Raw genomic sequence first — 17903 nt, 5'->3', positions numbered from 1 at the left:
ACAGCCAATCCTTATCTGCCAGGGGCTGCCAAGCATTCCATCAATTCATAGTTAGCCCTGGGGTGCAAAAAACAAATTAAGCTAAAACACAAAATACAGTTCCTAAGCTCCTCTCCAACTCTGGCCATCTAGAATTCTGATTTTAGGAGTTCTTTCTTCCTCCCAACCATATGTTTTTAGAAAGTTAACATTTCTGGGGCACCTGGGTGGCTCGGTGCATTAAAGTCCTCTGCCTTTGGCTCAGGTCATGATCCCAGGGTCCTGGTATCAAGCCCCGCATTGGGCTCTCTGATCAGCAAGGAGCCTGCTTCCCCTTCTCTCTCTGCCTGCCTCTCTGCCTACTTGTGATCTCAGTCTGTGAAATAAATAAATAAAATCTCTAAAAAAGGGCGCCTGGGTGGCTCAGTGGGTTAAGCCGCTGCCTTCGGCTCAGGTCATGATCTCAGGGTCCTGGGATCGAGTCCCGCATCGGGCTCTCTGCTCAGCAGGGAGCCTGCTTCCCTCTCTCTCTCTCTCTCTGCCTGCCTCTCTGTCTACTTGTGATCTCTCTCTGTCAAATAAATAAATAAAATCTTTAAAAAAAATTAAAAATTAAAAAAAAAATCTCTAAAAAAAAAAAAAGTTAACATTTCCTGCCCTTCTTCCCTTTTTCTAAGACTACATTATTATAATTGTTTAGAGCAAGCCATAAATAAGTGAGCCAAGTTAGAAATTCCTGGAATCTCTGCAAACAACACTAGTATCAAGCATGTAATCTGTCATTATTTGGTCAGTTTCCGGGTGAAGTAACAAAAAAAAATACAATTCTTCCCTGTAAATTCCCCCATGACGCATACAGGCCACGCCTACTCCAGAAGACAAAAAGGCGAAGTAACCCGACTAGGGCTAAGTCTCCAGACAGAGAGGGAGTCATTTCATTGGCACCTGAGTCAGCAAAGGTATTGTCCTTATCACATCTTTGACTTTTAAAATATATTTTGCTTTTCTCCTTGGCCATTGTCTCTCAAATTGCCTTCTCTGAAGCACAAACCTCTTCCTTCCTTTCTTATCTGTTCCTGGTTTGGTGTGTGAGTTAGATCACAGTCAGATTTCAGAAAATAATTCTTTCTATTGATGGGGAGCTGAGGGACAGAACTGGTTTCACATGAGGGCATTGGTAGGTGCAGCCGAGCCTTCCCTAGGAGGGAGTCTCTACTACTAAAACTATTAGGGGAAAACTAGAAATTTCCACATCTGTCCCTTTCTTGCATCTATATAAGGCAAATACCTTATTCTTGTGGGCTTTTTTCTTTAATTTATCCAAGCTTTCATTGAATGTCTACTGTATACAATGCATTGGGTGGGGCACAAAAAGAACACAGAAGTTCTAAAAGAAGTTTATAGTCTAAGAAAGGAAGCAGATACATATGAAAATAACTCAAGGGAGCGAAAAGAAGAATGGGGAAAATGCTGAGTGTAGGCTAAGTCATTCATTAAGCTTCTCAAGAAGCACAAAGCAGAGGTGATTCCCCTTGCAGGTGTTTGGGTGGTAGCTGACTAGGCTGACAGCCACTGGTGTTCTCTGTTGCAGAAGTCAAGATGGCCAAAGTTCCTGACCTTTTTGAAGACCTTCAGATCTTCAAAAAGGACCTGAAGAACTGTTACAGGTAGGAAATCAATTCTATCTCTTGTAATTTAATGAGGGGATCAAGGTATATTAGAATCTATCTAGCAGTTACAGTAACTAGCATGGAACCAGACTGGTAGAGGTACAGAGATGCATCCTACCTCTGAAGTCAGGGCAGGTTCAGCAAAGATCCGGAAAAAGTAAGCATCTTGAATGTTACACTGAGATGACACTGACAGGGAGACAGCCATTTTAGGGAAATTATTTTTACAGTCTCCTGAGTTCTAGTGAATTTCAACATCTACTTAGACACAGCCTCAGTCAGGTTCACATGACCTGATACTGTAATGGGTTTTAATGGACTGCCAGAGAGAGAAACCAACTTCTGGTCTGGAGCTCAATCTGGAAGAGGTAATGGCTCCACAGCAATTTGAGCCTGTGAATGTACATACACAGTCAAACCTCATTCAGACAAGAGGGAAAGGTAAATGAATAAAATTAAAATTTATAGGATATGTTAAACAAACACGGTATTCCCATTACTAATACAAACTACATTATCAAAATGTTGCTAGATAGTTCCCAGGTATAAATTATTAAATCTGTTTTAGTGAATACATGAAAGCAATGTATAACACATGACTTATTTGGTTAAAATTAAATTAAATTAATTAAAATAAATTAAAATGAGGTGCTTCAAAGAGCATTTCTCTCTTGAGGAGGTTAACATTTTTCCCTGAAATTCAACTCCAGCTCTTTAATTTGTTAGCCAAGCTCCATTTTTAGAGTTAAAGCACAGGTAAAGTTCAAGAACAGTCCTGATGATTACTAATTCCAAATTAACGAGGCACAAATTACTGCATATATGTATGTATATATAGAAGTCCTTAATTTTCAAAGAGGACAGTAATGACTATGTGTGTGTTACCCAAAGCTAATGTGGTCATTAAAATACGTTGCCCAGTGACAGCAGAGATATAACAAACAGAATTACATTCTCATTGTCTTGTTTAACAGTGAAAATGAAGAATACAGTTCTGAAATTGACCATCTCTCTCTGAGTCAGGTAAGCAAATGACTGTAATTCTTACAGGATTGTTGTTCTTTTTATTATTAATATATAATGTATTATTTGTTTCAGGGGTACATTTCTGTGATTCATCAGTCTTATATAATACCCAGTGCTCCTTACAACACATACCTTCCCCAGTGTCCATCACCGAGCCACCCCATCCCCTCACCCCCCTCCCCTCCAGCAACCCTCAGTTTGTTTCCTAAGATTAAGAGTATCTTATGGTTTGTCTCCCTCTCTGGTTTTATCTTGTTTCATTTTTTCCTCTCTTCCCCTATGATCCTCTGCCTTGTTTCTTAAATTCCACATATAGGATTGCTATTCTTATGCAGTATTTTCTCTAACAGGAGAAAACAGCAATAGCTTGAATCCTAGAAGATTTTGTTTCGCCCTCACTAGAGGTTCAGATACATACATTTCTTCATCATAAGTGAGACCAACTGCCTCTCTACACTAATAGTTGATGACATTCTCCATGCTCAACAGATTTTCTAAGGGAAAGGTGGGAGGGAAATGGAGGGAAAGACAGAGGGTTGGGGGTGGGGGAAGAAGAGAGGGAATGGGGTGGAGAAGATTGATAAAATAGAGAGCCTTCTCACTAAATCTATTGGATAAAACTTCTACTGAAAGGGATCTCATTCAACAACCGTATGTAGCCCCTCAGTTTCCATTTTCCTTCCTCATAGAAATCCTTCTATGATGTGAACTATGACCCACTTCATGAGGACTGCATGTCTCTAAGAACCTCTGAAACCTCAAAGACATCTCAGCTTACCTTCAAGGAGGATGTGGTGATGGTGGCAGCCAACGGGAAGATTCTGAAGAAGAGACGGTTGAGTTTAAATCAATTCATCACTGATGATGACCTGGAAGTTATTACCAATGATACAGAAGAAGGTAAGAGGTCAAGTGCAAATAATATCTTTGTTTTCCATTGTTAAGCAAATGGAGACAACAGAACACAGGAGAAAATAAAACCGAGATCTGAGTAACAAGAGGGCAGCCAGGCATCGGTTTGGTGACTATAAGGAAGGAAAATTAATGTTTATCTTTCTCCAGTGGGGAGAGAGGACCAGTGACCTGAGTCTACAGATACTTCCTCATGGGCTCATATTGTGGCCATATTGTAAAGGTCATGTGACCTTTATCCTTAGCAGAAAGCAGTTATAAACTGTTAGTGGGTGACCACTTAAAAGCTATATTCCTCCAGATACAACTACGCCCCTTTGGGTAAGCTATTTAACCTTCTTGTGCTTTAGTCTCCTCTACTGTAAAATGGAGATAATCAGAGTCCCTACTTGTTGTGAAGATTGAATGCGTCAATACTTGTAAGCTCCTGGACTAGAATAATGCTTAGTATCTAAATACCCAATAAACGTTAGGTATTGTCATTACTCCTCCTCCTCCTTACTACTACTACTACCTTTGTTAATACTACCAACATTGCTACTTTATTAATGGCTGCATTATCTCTACATTTCACAACAATCTTACATTCTCATTTTACATAGGAGGAAACTAAGCTCAGTTACGTAAGTCACATAGTATGTAAGCAGGAGAGCTTTACACCAAATTTAGTTCTGATTTTAACAGTCAGGTTTATTTTCCCATGCCTCTACTGTATAAGCCTCTATATGAAACATAAACCAAACATTTTTTAAATAAGAGCTTTTTAAGGTAACAGGTAAATACTAATACACATTCACCTAGAAAATAGGAAGATACAAGAAAATGTAAAAAAGAGAATAAAAACACTAAGAGTTTTGCCACTGCCAAGACTAGAGAAAATACTGAAGTATTTGATTAAGGGTCCATCAGCAAATTAAAGTCTTTTTCATGTACCTACACACAAACAAGCATTAATAGGATTATATGCAATTTTATATTCAGCTTCTTTCACTTAGCAATATATCAAGGGCATTCTTGGGTACCAGGTTTTCAAATTATAAGTAATAGATAATGAACATCCATACCAATAACATCCATATCATATCTTCATTTTTTTTAAAGATTTTATTTATTTATTTGACAGACAGAGATCACAAGTAGGCAGAGAGGCAGGCAGAGAGAGAGGAGGAAGCAGGCTCCCTGCTGAGCAGACAGCCCAATGCGGGGCTCAATCCCAGGACCCTGGGATCATGACCTAAGCCGAAGGCAGAGGCTTTAACCCACTGAGCCACCCAGACGCCCCCATATCTTCATTTTTATCACCAGTTCCTTAGAATAGATTCCTAGACATAAAACTACTCAGAACCATGAGGATTTATGAAGCTGTTGTTATACACCACTGTCCAGAAAGGGGAGTAGACATTTAGACTGGTATCCTCAAGGACATATAATTCATTTTTTTCTCAGTGTATTCATTTGAAAAATGTAGATAGTGAATGTTAGCAGTCTCCCTATTTCCTTAGAAACCTCCAAACAACCAAAATGAGAATATTTAATAAATAATCTGTTTTTAAAAAATTACTCCCTGAGGAACTAAAGTTTAAAAAGAAGTGAGTAACCATGAGGATAATCATAGAAACCACTTCTGCTGACGGGGTGACTTCTCCTCTCTCTTGGTTTCTTCACCTGAATTAAAATATTCCTAATGTCCCTTCCATAGCTACTTCTGATGCTTGTATTAGAGCAGATACATCATTTGTGTTTATACAAAGACATTAATCTGAGCTTGTGTAATGGCTTTAGAAATCATGAAGCCCAGATCAGCAGCATACAACTTCCGTAGCAATGAAAAATACAACTACAAGAGGATCATCAAATCGCAATTCATTCTGAATGACAACCTCAATCAAAGTATAATTCAACAAACAGGGGGAAACTACCTCATGGCTGCCGCATTACAGAATCTGGATGATGCAGGTAAGTGGAGAGCGGCCATCCTCCCCTCCTCTTAGTTTCGCATTTCTTTCAAACTTTCTGCTTTCCAAATATAAACCTCTCTAGATTCCTAGCTTTGTACAATTCTTCTAGAATAGGATGAAGCACAACAACCCCCAGTAAAATGCTGGGCAAGGACAGGAGCTTCAGCCAAATCAGGAAGCTCCACAAGAGAGAAGTTTCCAGTCTTTGAGAGCACTGAGTATAAAGCTTTCTGAGGAAGTATCTCCTTCAGTTCTCTCAGCTGTTCTTATCCTTGGTTTTAAAGATGAGGAAAAAGACTCTCAGAAATATTAAATGACTTACCCAGATTTGCCCAGAAGCCGATAAGGAGCAATCACTCTCCATTAGAAAGCCTGTTGCTCAAACTCACAAATAACACCAAACTAGAAAGAATCATCATCTTTGAGAACATAGTTGTGAAGCAAAACATGCAATAAGCTGAGAATATGTTCTGGAGGATGAAATTTAGAGTCCAAGAAATTTCGCCACACAAATCCAATTTCCATGGTGTACATATTTTAGCTTCAGGACATGTCCTCAGTATACAAAATTGGTTTCAGAACTCCAAAGAGGCTACTTTTTAATAAACAAACAGGGCTTTCTGGTTGGACATACTTCAGATAACATGCTTTCCACTCTATGACATTTACAAATTATTTTGTGTTGTATTTTCCTACTTAATATTATTTCACATAATTTCCCCCACATATTGAAATAGCATATATATTTGCCATGTTTAATGACACTAGAATATTCAATCATGTTACTATGCTGGTCTCTTGGGTTTGGTCTAAGTAACTCCATTGCAAATATTGTTGTGTATATAATTTTTTCCCTATGAGGTTATTTCTTTGGATCATACCCCAAAAATGGAACTCCTGGATTCCTAGGGATAAATAATTATACAGCTCTTATTAAGCTTTGTTCTCTAAGGAAAACAACTACTTTTCAGGAGTGTATCAGCTTCCCTAAACCCCTCCATTTTAGGTTATTATGAACTCATGAGCTCAAAAGTTGAGGGATCTTATCCTACTAATGTAATTACAAGAGAGTCAACAAATAGCCCCCAAGGATTTATTCAACATAGAAAATTCCTGAGACACTAACCAAGTATTTACCTGCCTGGTAAATATGGCAGACATTATGAAGGATACAAAGATGTTTGGAATTCCATTCTGGTATTTACACCATAGTTGGAGACTTAAATACAGATACACACAGACACGCACACACAATTTATGTAACACTTGACATCATTCATATACAATGGATTTACTTTCTTTTTTGCTTTTCTCTTTGACAGTGAAATTTGACATGGGGGCTTACACTTCAGAAGATTCTAAACTTCCTGTGACTCTAAGAATCTCAAAAACTCGGCTGTTTGTGAGTGCCCAAAATGAAGGTGAACCTGTATTGCTAAAGGTCAGTCATTCTCAGTCCCCAATTTACCTTCATTTATATCCCATATCTTTGTGAATGATCCCAATAGGCAGATACCCCTAGCAGAGTAGCACAATCCTCTTCTCTTCCTATCACAGTTTCCACCTGCCCACCCATCCCACATGCTACTTCTCACCTATCCCCACAGGCACTTCTAGGCAGGATCTATGAGAAAGTAAAATGGAGGTGGCCAGAGTAAATAAAAGGTAAATTCCCTTTTCCTTCTTTTTCCTTACCCTGCCTGACCCTAGTCACTTCCCATCCCAGGGCATCCATTTATTCCACCCGTCTTGAACCTTACTAACAATTACCATCTGATCTATATGATGGTAGGTATTAGGACAATAGGACCTGATTCCAAGATACTCAAGCCAACTAGGAGCAGAGAGGGTTAATCACCTGCCAATGGACACAAAACAAAAAACAAGGAGCCAAGACTCAAACCCTGGCCTTTTGACTCCATTGCCTCTCTCTCTTCACCGGTGTCAGCATTACCCCTCCTCCCAGACCCATCTCCACCACCACCTTCCCACTCAAACATAGACACACACATGCCCACTATAGCCTTAGATGTTTACTCCTAAGTTACTGGTAAATAGGTGACTCTTATTTAGTAAATGTATAATGCAGACCCCCAACTCCAACCAGGATTTTTGTAGGTGCATGATTTTTCTCTACCTGGATCAAGTGAAGTAAAAGTGATGTCTTCAGATTAGGGCAGTAGCTTCATTCATGAATTCATTCAACAGGCATTATTTATTGAGAGCCTTCGATTATTCAAACATAGTGCCAACAGCTATGTAGACCATGGTGAGCCAAAGTCCCCAGCCTCATAGAACTTGGTCTTCTTGGGGACACAGACAGTAGATAAGCCAAACACCAGCAAAAAGTACAAGATGCTGTAAAGCAAATAAATACAGTGGTGAGATACATAAAAAAATGGAGAGTGCAAAAAAAAAAAAAATGGAGAGTGCTTTTTACATAGAGTTCCCTGTGAGATGGGATCTGCTGGTAGGAAGGAGCATGATGCAAGAGGGCAGGTGAGGGTAAGCATTCCAAAGAGAGGGATCTGAGTGCATCTAGGACCTAGAGCTTCAAGAGTTTAAATGCCAGTTTCAGAAATCAACAGGAACACTCTAAAACTGGGGCACAAAAGAAGGAGGAAAGACAAGCAGAGGCTAGTGCTTGCAGAGCCTTGCATTTGGGTTTCATCTGAGGTACAATAAAAAGGCATTAAAGGGTTTCAAATAGGGAAATGTCCTAACTTCACTTATATTTTCTAAAATGGAGACTAGATCAGCAGGAAGACAATGGAGAAAGCAAAGAGCCTACTAACTAGGTGGTAATGATAATAGTCATGGGAGTGGGAGTAGTGAGGCAGATAGAAATAAGTAGACAGAACTGGTTAGATTTCAGAGATAGAACCAACGGGGGGGGGGCGGAGAAAATACATTTACTGAGATTGGAAAAAACTAGGAGAGGAAGGGGTTTGGGAAAGAAATTCCTTGTTGCCATTGAAAACCCTTGTTGACAAGGAAAGCTCAAAAAGATAATTAGTTGAGTCAGATTAAAAAGAACACAAAAGAAGCATCTCAAGTTGAAAGGTGAATTTCACGTTTCCATGAAAGTATTGTTATTCTATTCATACTCAAAAGTATAGTACAGCCTAAAAAGATACAATTGTCAAAAACTGTATGTAAGGAGTCAGCTCCTAATATACTTGGAAGTGGCGGGGAGGGTAAACTTTTAATCATTGGCTTAAATACGGAGAAAAACATCTCTAATGATAAATTATTTTCCCTAAGATATGAACTGCACACTTAGTTGTCAAATGTTTAGAGGTCTCAATTGCTAATGTTCATGTTTTATGCAAAGTGCTTTCTGCTTATGAAGGCAGGACAAGAACAATGTTTTTACTCTACCTGCCATGATCTAGTGAGACACTACTGTCATTGGCAATCCATGACTAATTTGGATTTCTTTCCAGTTAAGTAAGGAAATTAACTATTATGTGTAGACTGGGCCATACCTGTAATAGGCATGTAATAAATGCTTGCTGCATGAATAAATGAAAGAAGAATCTATATCATCATATTACAGAGTCAGTGTCCTAAAGTGCAGTATTTCTCACAAAGGCCAAATGTCCAGGGAGTGCACTTCAGTTTTTTGTCTGGAATCTTGTTCTCTAACATATCTCTGTTCTCCTTACCATAGGAGATGCCTGAGACACCCAAAACCATCAAAGATGAGACCAACCTTCTCTTCTTCTGGGAACGTCATGGCACGAAGAACTACTTCACATCAGTCGCCCAGCCAAAGTTGTTCATTGCCACACAGGAACGAAAACTGGTGCACATGGCAAGAGGGCAACCCTCTATCACTGACTTTCAGATACTGGAAACCCAAACTTGACTCTGGGGTCTACTTACTTGTGAAGTGTTGACAGTCCATATGTACTATGTACATGGAGGAGTCAAATCCTTTACTCTTAATCACTTGCTGAGCATGTGCTGAGCCTTTGTAATTCCAAATGAATATTTACTCTCTTTGTAAGAGAGTGAGCAAGGTCTAATGCAAACAACACTAATATATAATGTTATTTGTTATTTAAGAACACCCTATACTTTGCAAACTACCAATCAGTTTAATTATTATTCTTCATAACAATCTTGGGAGGACCAGGGCTACTGACTATGGCTACCAAAAAGATTCTACCCATACTACAGATTGGTTAAGTAACTGAGGCATTAGAAAACTAAATACCCACAACAGCAATTGGAATGAGAAGCCATATGCCTAGGATCTCATTCCAACTGTTTGCCTTTAAGTTGCTAATGGACCCTTAATCAAATACTGTAAGTTTCTGGGACCTCAGTTTGATCATCTTTAAAACGGAGGGGATGATACTTACATCCTTCTTGCCTCAACAGTATTTTATGCTAATCAATGAGATCAGTTTAATGAAATACTTCTTGAATGAAACTACTGAGCCTTAAGAAAGCAAAGCTTATATATTTATTATCATTTATGTATACATATATTTATAAATATATTTTTATGATAAAATGATATTATATTTATGGCAATTCCTTAACAGTCATCCTTAACAATAGTAAAGTGTTTTTTAAGCTAAATGAGTTTGACTTAGTTAAACAAGGCACTTTGGTCCGAGTCCTGCTTTTTGTAATATGTGGAAACACTGTAATTGTTATAATAAATTTATATTAATACTTTATGCTGATAATTAACCTACCTTTCATTCCTCTGCTTTTAAATTTGCTTTAGCTTTTTTGTATCATTCAATTTCACCTGCTATCAAGTCTTACTAGCTAAAATGGGATAAACTTAACTTTGGTAACCATGACACAACTGTAAATCTTTCTTTTCTGGAATGTAAGCAACATTCCTTCTAGGTTCTAAAAGTTGTGATCAAACTACAGCAATTTCTTTCATGAGTACTTTATAGTTTTCTGAGTACAAAGTCTTTGCCTCTTTGGTTAGGTTTATTCCTAGGTATCTTATGGTTTTGGATGCAATTGTAAAGGGGATTGACTCCTTAATTTTTCTTTTCTTCTGTCTTGTTGTTGGTGTATAGAAATGCAACTGATTTCTGTGCATTGATTTTATATCCTGACACTTTACTGAATTCCTGTACAAGTTCTAGCAGATTTGGAGTGGAGTCTTTTGGGTTTTCCACATAAAGTATCATATCATCTGCAAAGAGTGATAGTTTGACTTCTTCCTTGCCGATTTGGATGCCTTTAATTTCTTTTTGTTGTCTGATTGCTGAAAGAATGATTGATGAAAGAAATTGAGGAAGACACAAAGAAATGGAAAAATGTTCCATGCTCATGGATTGGGAGAACAAATATTGTGAAAATGTCTATGCTACCTAAAGCAATCTACACGTTTAATGCAATCACTATCAAAATACCATCCATTTTTTTTTCAAAGAAATGGAACAAAGAATCCTAAAATTTATATGGAACCAGAAAAGACCTCAAATAGCCAGAGGAATATTGAAAAAGAAAGCCAAAGTTGGTGGCATCACAATTCCAGACTTCAAGCTCTATTACAAAGCTGTCATCATCAAGACAGTATGGTACTGGCACAAAAACAGACACATAGATCAATGGAACACAATAGAAAGCCCAGAAATAGACCCTCAACTCTATGGTCAATTAATCTTTGACAAAGCAGGATAGAATGTCCAATGGAAAAAAGACAGTCTCTTCAACAAATGGTGTTGGGAAAATTGGACAGCCACATGCAGAAAAATGAAACTGGACAATTTCCTTACACCACACATGAAAATAGACTCAAAATGATGATGAGAAAATGTGAGATCTCTCAAAATGTGAGAAAGGAATCCATCAAAATCCTTGAGGAAAACATGGGCAGCAACTTCTTCCTAGGAACATTGCCAAAGGCAAAGGAAGCAAGGGCAAAAATGAACTATTGGGACTTCATCAGGATCAAAAGCTTTTGCACAGCAAAGGAAACAGTCAACAAAACCAAAAGACAACTGACAGAATGGGAGAAGATATTTGCAAATGACATATCAGATAAAAGGCTAGTATCCAAAATCAATAAAGAACTTAACAAACTCAACACCCAAAGAACAAATAATCCAATCAAGAAATGGGCAGAGGACATGAACAGACATTTCTGCAAAGAAGATATCCAGATGGCCAACAGACACATGAAAAAGTGCTCAACATCGCTCAGCATCAGGGAAATACAATCAAAACCACAATGAGAAATCACCTCACACCAGTCAGAATGGCTAAAATTAACAAGTCAGGAAGTGATAGATGCTGGTGCGGATGCAGAGAAAAGGGAACCCTCCTATACTGTTGGTGGGAATGCAAGCTGGCGCAACCTCTCTGGAAAACAGCATGGAGGTTCCTCAAAAATTTGAAAATAGAGCTACCCCACAACCCAGCAATCGCACTACTGGGTATTTATCCTGAAGATACAGATGTAGTGATCCAAAGGGGCACGTGCACCCGAATGTTTATAACAGCAATGTCCACAATAGCCAAACTATGGAAAGAACCTAGATGTCCATCAACAGGTGAATGGATAAAGAAGATGTGGTATATATATACAATGGAATACTATGCAGCCATCAAAAGAAATGAAATCTTGCCATTTGCGATGATGTGGATGGAACTAGAGGGTATTATGCTGAGCAAAATAAGTCAATCAGAGAAAGACAATTATTATATGATCTCCCTGATATGAGGAAGTTGAGAGGCAACACTGGGGATTTGGAGGGTAGGAAAGGAAAAAAATGAAACAAGAGGGGATCAGGAGGGAGACAAACCATAAGAGACTCTCAATCTCACAAAACAAACTGAGGGTTGCTGTGGGGAGGGGGGGAGGGTTAGGGTGGTTGGGCTATGGACATTGGGGAAGGTGTGTGCTATGGTGAGTGCTGTGAAGTGTGTAAACCTGGTGATTCACAGACCTGTACCCCTGGGGCTAATAATACATTATATATTAATAAAAAATAAAAATTATATTAAAAAAAAAACAAAAGGATCTATTTGGAAAGCATGGATACAAGATATATTGAATTGTTAAAAGTTAAAGTCAAGGGACCTTGAAATGAGATATGGGAAATAATGGGAAAGGAGTAGTCCAAGTAACTCTGTTTCCTGGTATTAGAGAATGAGTGAACAGTTGTGTCTTATTTAGGTAGTATTTTGGTAGAAATATATGAATGTATAAAGTAGTCTCTTGAAACTGACCCAAAAAAAAAATGGAAGGAAAATTTCCAAACTCATTTTATGAGGCCATCATTATTTTGATCCCAAAACCAGAAAAGACCCCATCAAAAAGAATTATAGACCAATATCCCTGATGAACATGAATGCAAAAAATATCACCAAAATACTAGCCAGTAGGATCCAACAGTATATTAAAAGGATTATTTGGGGCACCTGGGTGGCTCAGTGGGTTAAGCTGCTGCCTTTGGCTCAGATCATGATCTCAGGGTCCTAGGATCGAGCCCCGCATCAGGCTCTTTGCTCAACGGGGAGCCTGCTTCTCTCCCTCTCTCTCTCTCTCTGCCTGCCTCTCTGCCTACTTGTGATCTTTCTCTGTCAAATAAATAAATAAAATCTTAAAAAAAAAAAAAAGGATTATTCACCGCAACTAAGTGGGATTTATTCCTGGGCTGCAAGTTTGGCTCAACATATGCAAATCAACCAATGTGATACAACACATTAATAAAATAAAGAACAGGAGACATATGATACTCTCAATAGATGCCGAAAAGGCATTTGACAGAGTACAGCTTCCTTTCTTGATCAAAACTCTTCAAGGTGTAGGGTTAGAGGGGTACATACCTCAATATCATCAAAGCCATCTATGAAAAACCCAGAGCAAATATCATTCTCAATGAGGAAAAACTGAGAGCTTTTCCCCTAAGGTCAGGAAGATGGCAGGGATGTCCACTATAACTACTCTTATTCAGTGGTTATATATTCTAGTACCAGAAGTCCTAGCCTCAGCAATCAGACAACTAAAAGAAATAAAAGGCTTCCAAATTGGCAAAGAAGATGTCCAAACTCACTCTTTGCAGATGATATGATACTTTATGCAGGAAACCAGAAAGACTCCACCCCAAACCTGCTAGAACTCATACAGGAATTCAGTAAAGTGTCAGGATATAAAATCAATGCACAGACATCTGTTGCCTTTCTATAAAACAAGACAAAAGAAAGAGAAATTAAGGAGTCGATCCCCTAGAGTTGCACCCAAAATCATAAGATACCTGGGAATAAATCTAACCAAAGAGGCAAAGGATCTGTACTCAAAAAGCCATAGAATACACATGAAAGAAACTGAGGTAAACACAAAGAAATGGAAAAACATTCCATGTTCATAGATTGGAAGAACAAATATTGTGAAAATGTCTATGCTACCTAAAGCAATCTACACGTTTAATGCAATCCCTATCAAAATACCATCAACTTTTTTCAAAGAAATGGAACAAAGAATCCTAAAATTTGCATGGAACCAGGAAAGACCCCCAATAGCCAGAGGAATGTTGAAAAAGAAAACCAAAGTTGACAGCATCACAATTCTGGACTTCAAGCTCTATTACAAAGTTGTAATCATCAAGACAGTATGGTACTATCACAAAAACAGACACATAGATCAATGGAATAGAATAGAGGGCCCAGAAATGGACCCTCAACTCTATGGTCAACTAATCTTCGACAAAGTAGAAAAGAATGTCCAATGGAAAAAAGATAGTCTCTTCAACAAATGGTGTTGGGAAAATTGGACAGCCACATGCAGAAAAATGAAACCGGACCATTTCCTTACACCACACACAAAAATAGACTCAAAATGGATGAAAGATCTCAATGTGAGACAGGAATCCATTAAAATCCTTGAGAACACAGGCAGCAACCTCTTCGACCTCAGCCGCAGTAACTTCTTCCTAGGAACATCGCCAAAGGCAAAGGAAGCAAGAGCAAAAATGAACTATTGGGAGTTCATCATGATCAAAAGCTTTTGCACAGCAAAGAAAACAGTCAACAAAATCAAAAGACAACCAAGAGAATGGAAGAAGATATTTGCAAATGACATATCAGATAAAGGGCTAGTACCCAAATCTATAAAGAACTTATCAAACTCAACACCCAAAGAACAAATAATCCAATCAAGAAATGGGCAGAGGGCGCCTGGATGGCTCAGTGGGTTAAACCTCTGCCTTCAGCTCAGGTCATGATCTCAGGGACCTGGGATTGAGCCCCACATCAGGCTCTCCGCTCAGCGGGTAGCATGCTTGCTCTCTCTCTCTCTGCCTGCCTCTCTGCCTACTTGAGATCTCTATCTGTCAAATAAATAAATAAAATCTTAAAAAAAAAAAAAGAAATGGGCAGAGGACATGAACAGACATTTCTGCAAAGAAGATATCCAGATGGCCAATAGACACATGAAAAAGTGCTCAACATCACTCAGCATCTGGGAAATACAAATCAAAACCACAGTGATATACCACCTCACACCAGTCAGAATGGCTAAAATTAACAAGTCAGGAAATGACAGGTGCTGGCGAGGATGCAGAGAAAGGGGAACCCTCCTACACCGTTGGTGGGAATGAAAGCTGCTGCAGCCACTCTGAAAAACAATATGGAGGTTCCTCAAAAGTTTGAAAATAGAGCTACCCTTATGACCCAGCAATCACACTACTGGGTATTTACCCCAAAGACACAAATGTAGTGATCCAAAGAAGCACGTGTACCCCAAGGTTTATAGCAGTATGTCCACAGTAGCCAAACTATGGAAAGAGCCTAGATGTCCATCAATAGATGAATGGATAAAGATGTGGTACATATATACAATGGAATATTTTGCAGCCATCAAAAAAAAATGAAATCTTGCCATTTGCAAGGAGATGGATGGAACTAAAGGGTATTACGCTAAGCAAAATAAGCCAATCAGAGAAAGACAATTACCATATGATCTCACTAATATGAGGAATTTGAGAAACAAGATAGAGGATCATAGGGGGAAGGGAGAGAAAAATGAAACAAGACGAAACCAGAGAGGGAGACAAACCATAAAAGACTCTTAATCTCAGGAAACAAACTGAGGGTTGCTGGAATGGAGGGGGTTGGGAGGAATGGGGTAGTTGGGTGATGGACATTGGGGAGGGTATATGCTATGGCGAGTGCTGTGAATTGTGTAAGACTGATGAATCACAGACCTGCACCCCTGAAACAAATAATACATTATATCTTGATTAAAAAAAAACAATAAAAATGACAAGCTGAATACTTAAAAAAAAAAAAAAAACCTACCTAGCTTTCTTTCCACACTTTGTATGCCACAAAATAGTCCCTCAACTATCCAAAGAATGTAGAGAAGGGTGCGGAACTGGCCTGTTACTCAAAGTGAGACCAATTAGCAAGAGGCTTATTTGAGCTCATTTTAAAGAAAGTTTCATAATAATCAGGGCTTTCTAATAAGGTAAGGCAATTCCTTGACACCAGCAATATTCCTGCAAAGACGAAACACCTAATGGGATCTATAGAATACTCTAGCACTGGGTGGGAGATCAGGCAAGATAATTTGAAATCCATTCAATTACTAAGATTCCATAAAGACCAGCAGAACTCCCTCTGCTTTTCTGAAACTGTCTGTAAACAAGCCCCTTTCTTACTCATTAACCAAAAAGGTTCTTGCCCAGCTGCTAGTGTTAACCATTAGGAAGGCTCGTGGTCCTCAACAAAGAGTCCAAAATTTTCATTAAAATAATTGTCAGTTGGGGGCGCCTGGGTGGCTCAGTGGGTTAAAGCCCCGGCCTTCGGCTCAGGTCATGATCCCAGGGTCCTGGGATCGAGCACCGTAGTGAGCCTGCTTCCCCTTTTCTCTCTGCCTGCCTCTCTGCCTACTTGTGATCTGTCAATAAATAAATAAAATCTTTAAAAAAAATAATTGTCAGTTGTATTTGAAGCATATTTGTATATAATTAACATAAATATGAAAATGCATAAATCCAGAAACCTCTGAATGGCTCCCTGCTAAACTCCCCACTTGAGGCCAAAGTGAAAAGCTGCTATGATAGCTTCATGCCCAGCTGAGTCCCCAACTGGTGAAGCAAATGTGGCAAACAGGGACCCAGACACGACTCCCTCTCTATCCACCTTCTCAGCATCCAGGAGAGAGGTACCCTGACATGCAGAATACCGGAAACATTCCCCAGACCTCTTCGTGAAACCAGCGAATAGGCAAAACAGGGGGCAAGCTTTGAAGGAAAACTTTTCAGGCTGAAATAAGAGGAGTGGGGTGTGTCTAATGACTCAGGAAGACTTAAAAAGGAACCACTCTAAAAGCAGCATGGCACTTCCTCTAAAAATTAAAAATAGAAATACCATATAATCCAACAATGCTCCTTCTCTATAAACACCCCCAAAGAATTGAAAACAGAGATGCCAACTGGTAGCTGTGCACCCATGTTCATAGCAGGGTTACTCACAGCAGCTAAAAGGTGGAAACAACCCAAGTGTCCATCCACAGATGAACGGATAAAGGTGGTACAAGCATACAAGGGAATATGATTCTGCCTTAGAAAGGGAGGAGATCCCGCCATATGATGCGACAAGGATGAACCTTGAGAACTTACTGCTTAGGGAAATAAGCCAACAATACCACCTAAATGGGGGTCCCTGAGTAATCAAAATCACACATAGAAAGTGAAATGGTGCTTCCCCTCCCCCCCCCCAAGGGAGGGGTGGATTTCCCCTTTAATGGGGATAGAGTTTCTATTTGGGACCATAAACAAGTTTGGGATTTGGATGGTGGTGAGGGTTGTACAACATAGTGAATGTACTTAATGCATTGGACTGTACACTTAAATCTGGTTAAAACGGCAACTTCCGTTACGTGTATGTTACTTCGGTTAAAAAGAAAAAAATTTTTAGAAAAAGGCAGCCACCTTGCAGTACTAAGAACTTAGAGCTTTTAGATTCATGAGAACGTTCACAAGTAAAGCTAATATGCTGGTGACGCGCTCCGAATTCATCAGATTTGGGGTTTACCTTATTGTTTTCAGAGCTCCTGTGACTCTTAGGGTGTGAGAGGAGTAAGGCGGCCCTGCCTATGCTGCCGAGCGGGTTTTCGTAACCGACTCCACCCGACTCCACGACCGGCAGTGCACGGTCCCTCAGAAGAAACCAGCCGGACTCTACCGCGGAAGCGGTCGCAGGTTCCCGCAGCCGCCTTTAATGTCCGGGAGGTGCACGTTCTTCCAATCAAAGGGCCCCCGGGGAGGGCTCGAAGAGTAGAGCCAACCGAAAGGCCCCTATTCCTTTTGTCCCGCCCTCCCCTGCTTCCTATTGGCGGGTTTCAAACCCACAGGAGCCAATGAGAGCG

At 39.4% G+C, this 17903-nt stretch overlaps 1 protein-coding gene across 1 annotated transcript; it reads left to right on the top strand.

Annotated features, from left to right (window-relative positions):
• Window positions 1-895: 895 nt before the first annotated feature.
• Window positions 896-9980, top strand: LOC111158458 (interleukin 1 alpha). Its single transcript, XM_022520478.1, has 7 exons — window positions 896-938; window positions 1571-1646; window positions 2624-2672; window positions 3365-3575; window positions 5370-5543; window positions 6868-6986; window positions 9219-9980. The coding sequence occupies exons 2-7, from the start codon at window positions 1579-1581 to the stop codon at window positions 9414-9416; spliced, it is 819 nt and encodes a 272-aa protein (XP_022376186.1). The 5' UTR covers window positions 896-938; window positions 1571-1578; the 3' UTR covers window positions 9417-9980.
• The last annotated feature ends 7923 nt before the right edge of the window (window positions 9981-17903 follow it).

The sequence above is a fragment of the Enhydra lutris genome, unplaced genomic scaffold (genome assembly GCF_002288905.1).
Source record: "Enhydra lutris kenyoni isolate GAN:26980312 unplaced genomic scaffold, ASM228890v2 scaffoldscaffold59, whole genome shotgun sequence".
Lineage (NCBI taxonomy): Eukaryota > Metazoa > Chordata > Mammalia > Carnivora > Mustelidae > Enhydra > Enhydra lutris.
Note: the sequence above shows the minus strand (reverse complement) of the source record. Positions and strands in the feature narration are given on the sequence as shown.

Excerpts from the sequence above, each read along its gene's own strand:
- LOC111158458 (XM_022520478.1), top strand. The coding sequence starts at position 1,579 with ATGGCCAAAGTTCCTGACCTTTTTGAAGACCTTCAGATCTTCAAAAAG. Across the intron at positions 1,647-2,623 it reads GACCTGAAGAACTGTTACAG|TGAAAATGAAGAATACAGTT; the intron begins GTAGGAAATCAA and ends CTTGTTTAACAG. Across the intron at positions 6,987-9,218 it reads GTGAACCTGTATTGCTAAAG|GAGATGCCTGAGACACCCAA; the intron begins GTCAGTCATTCT and ends TCCTTACCATAG.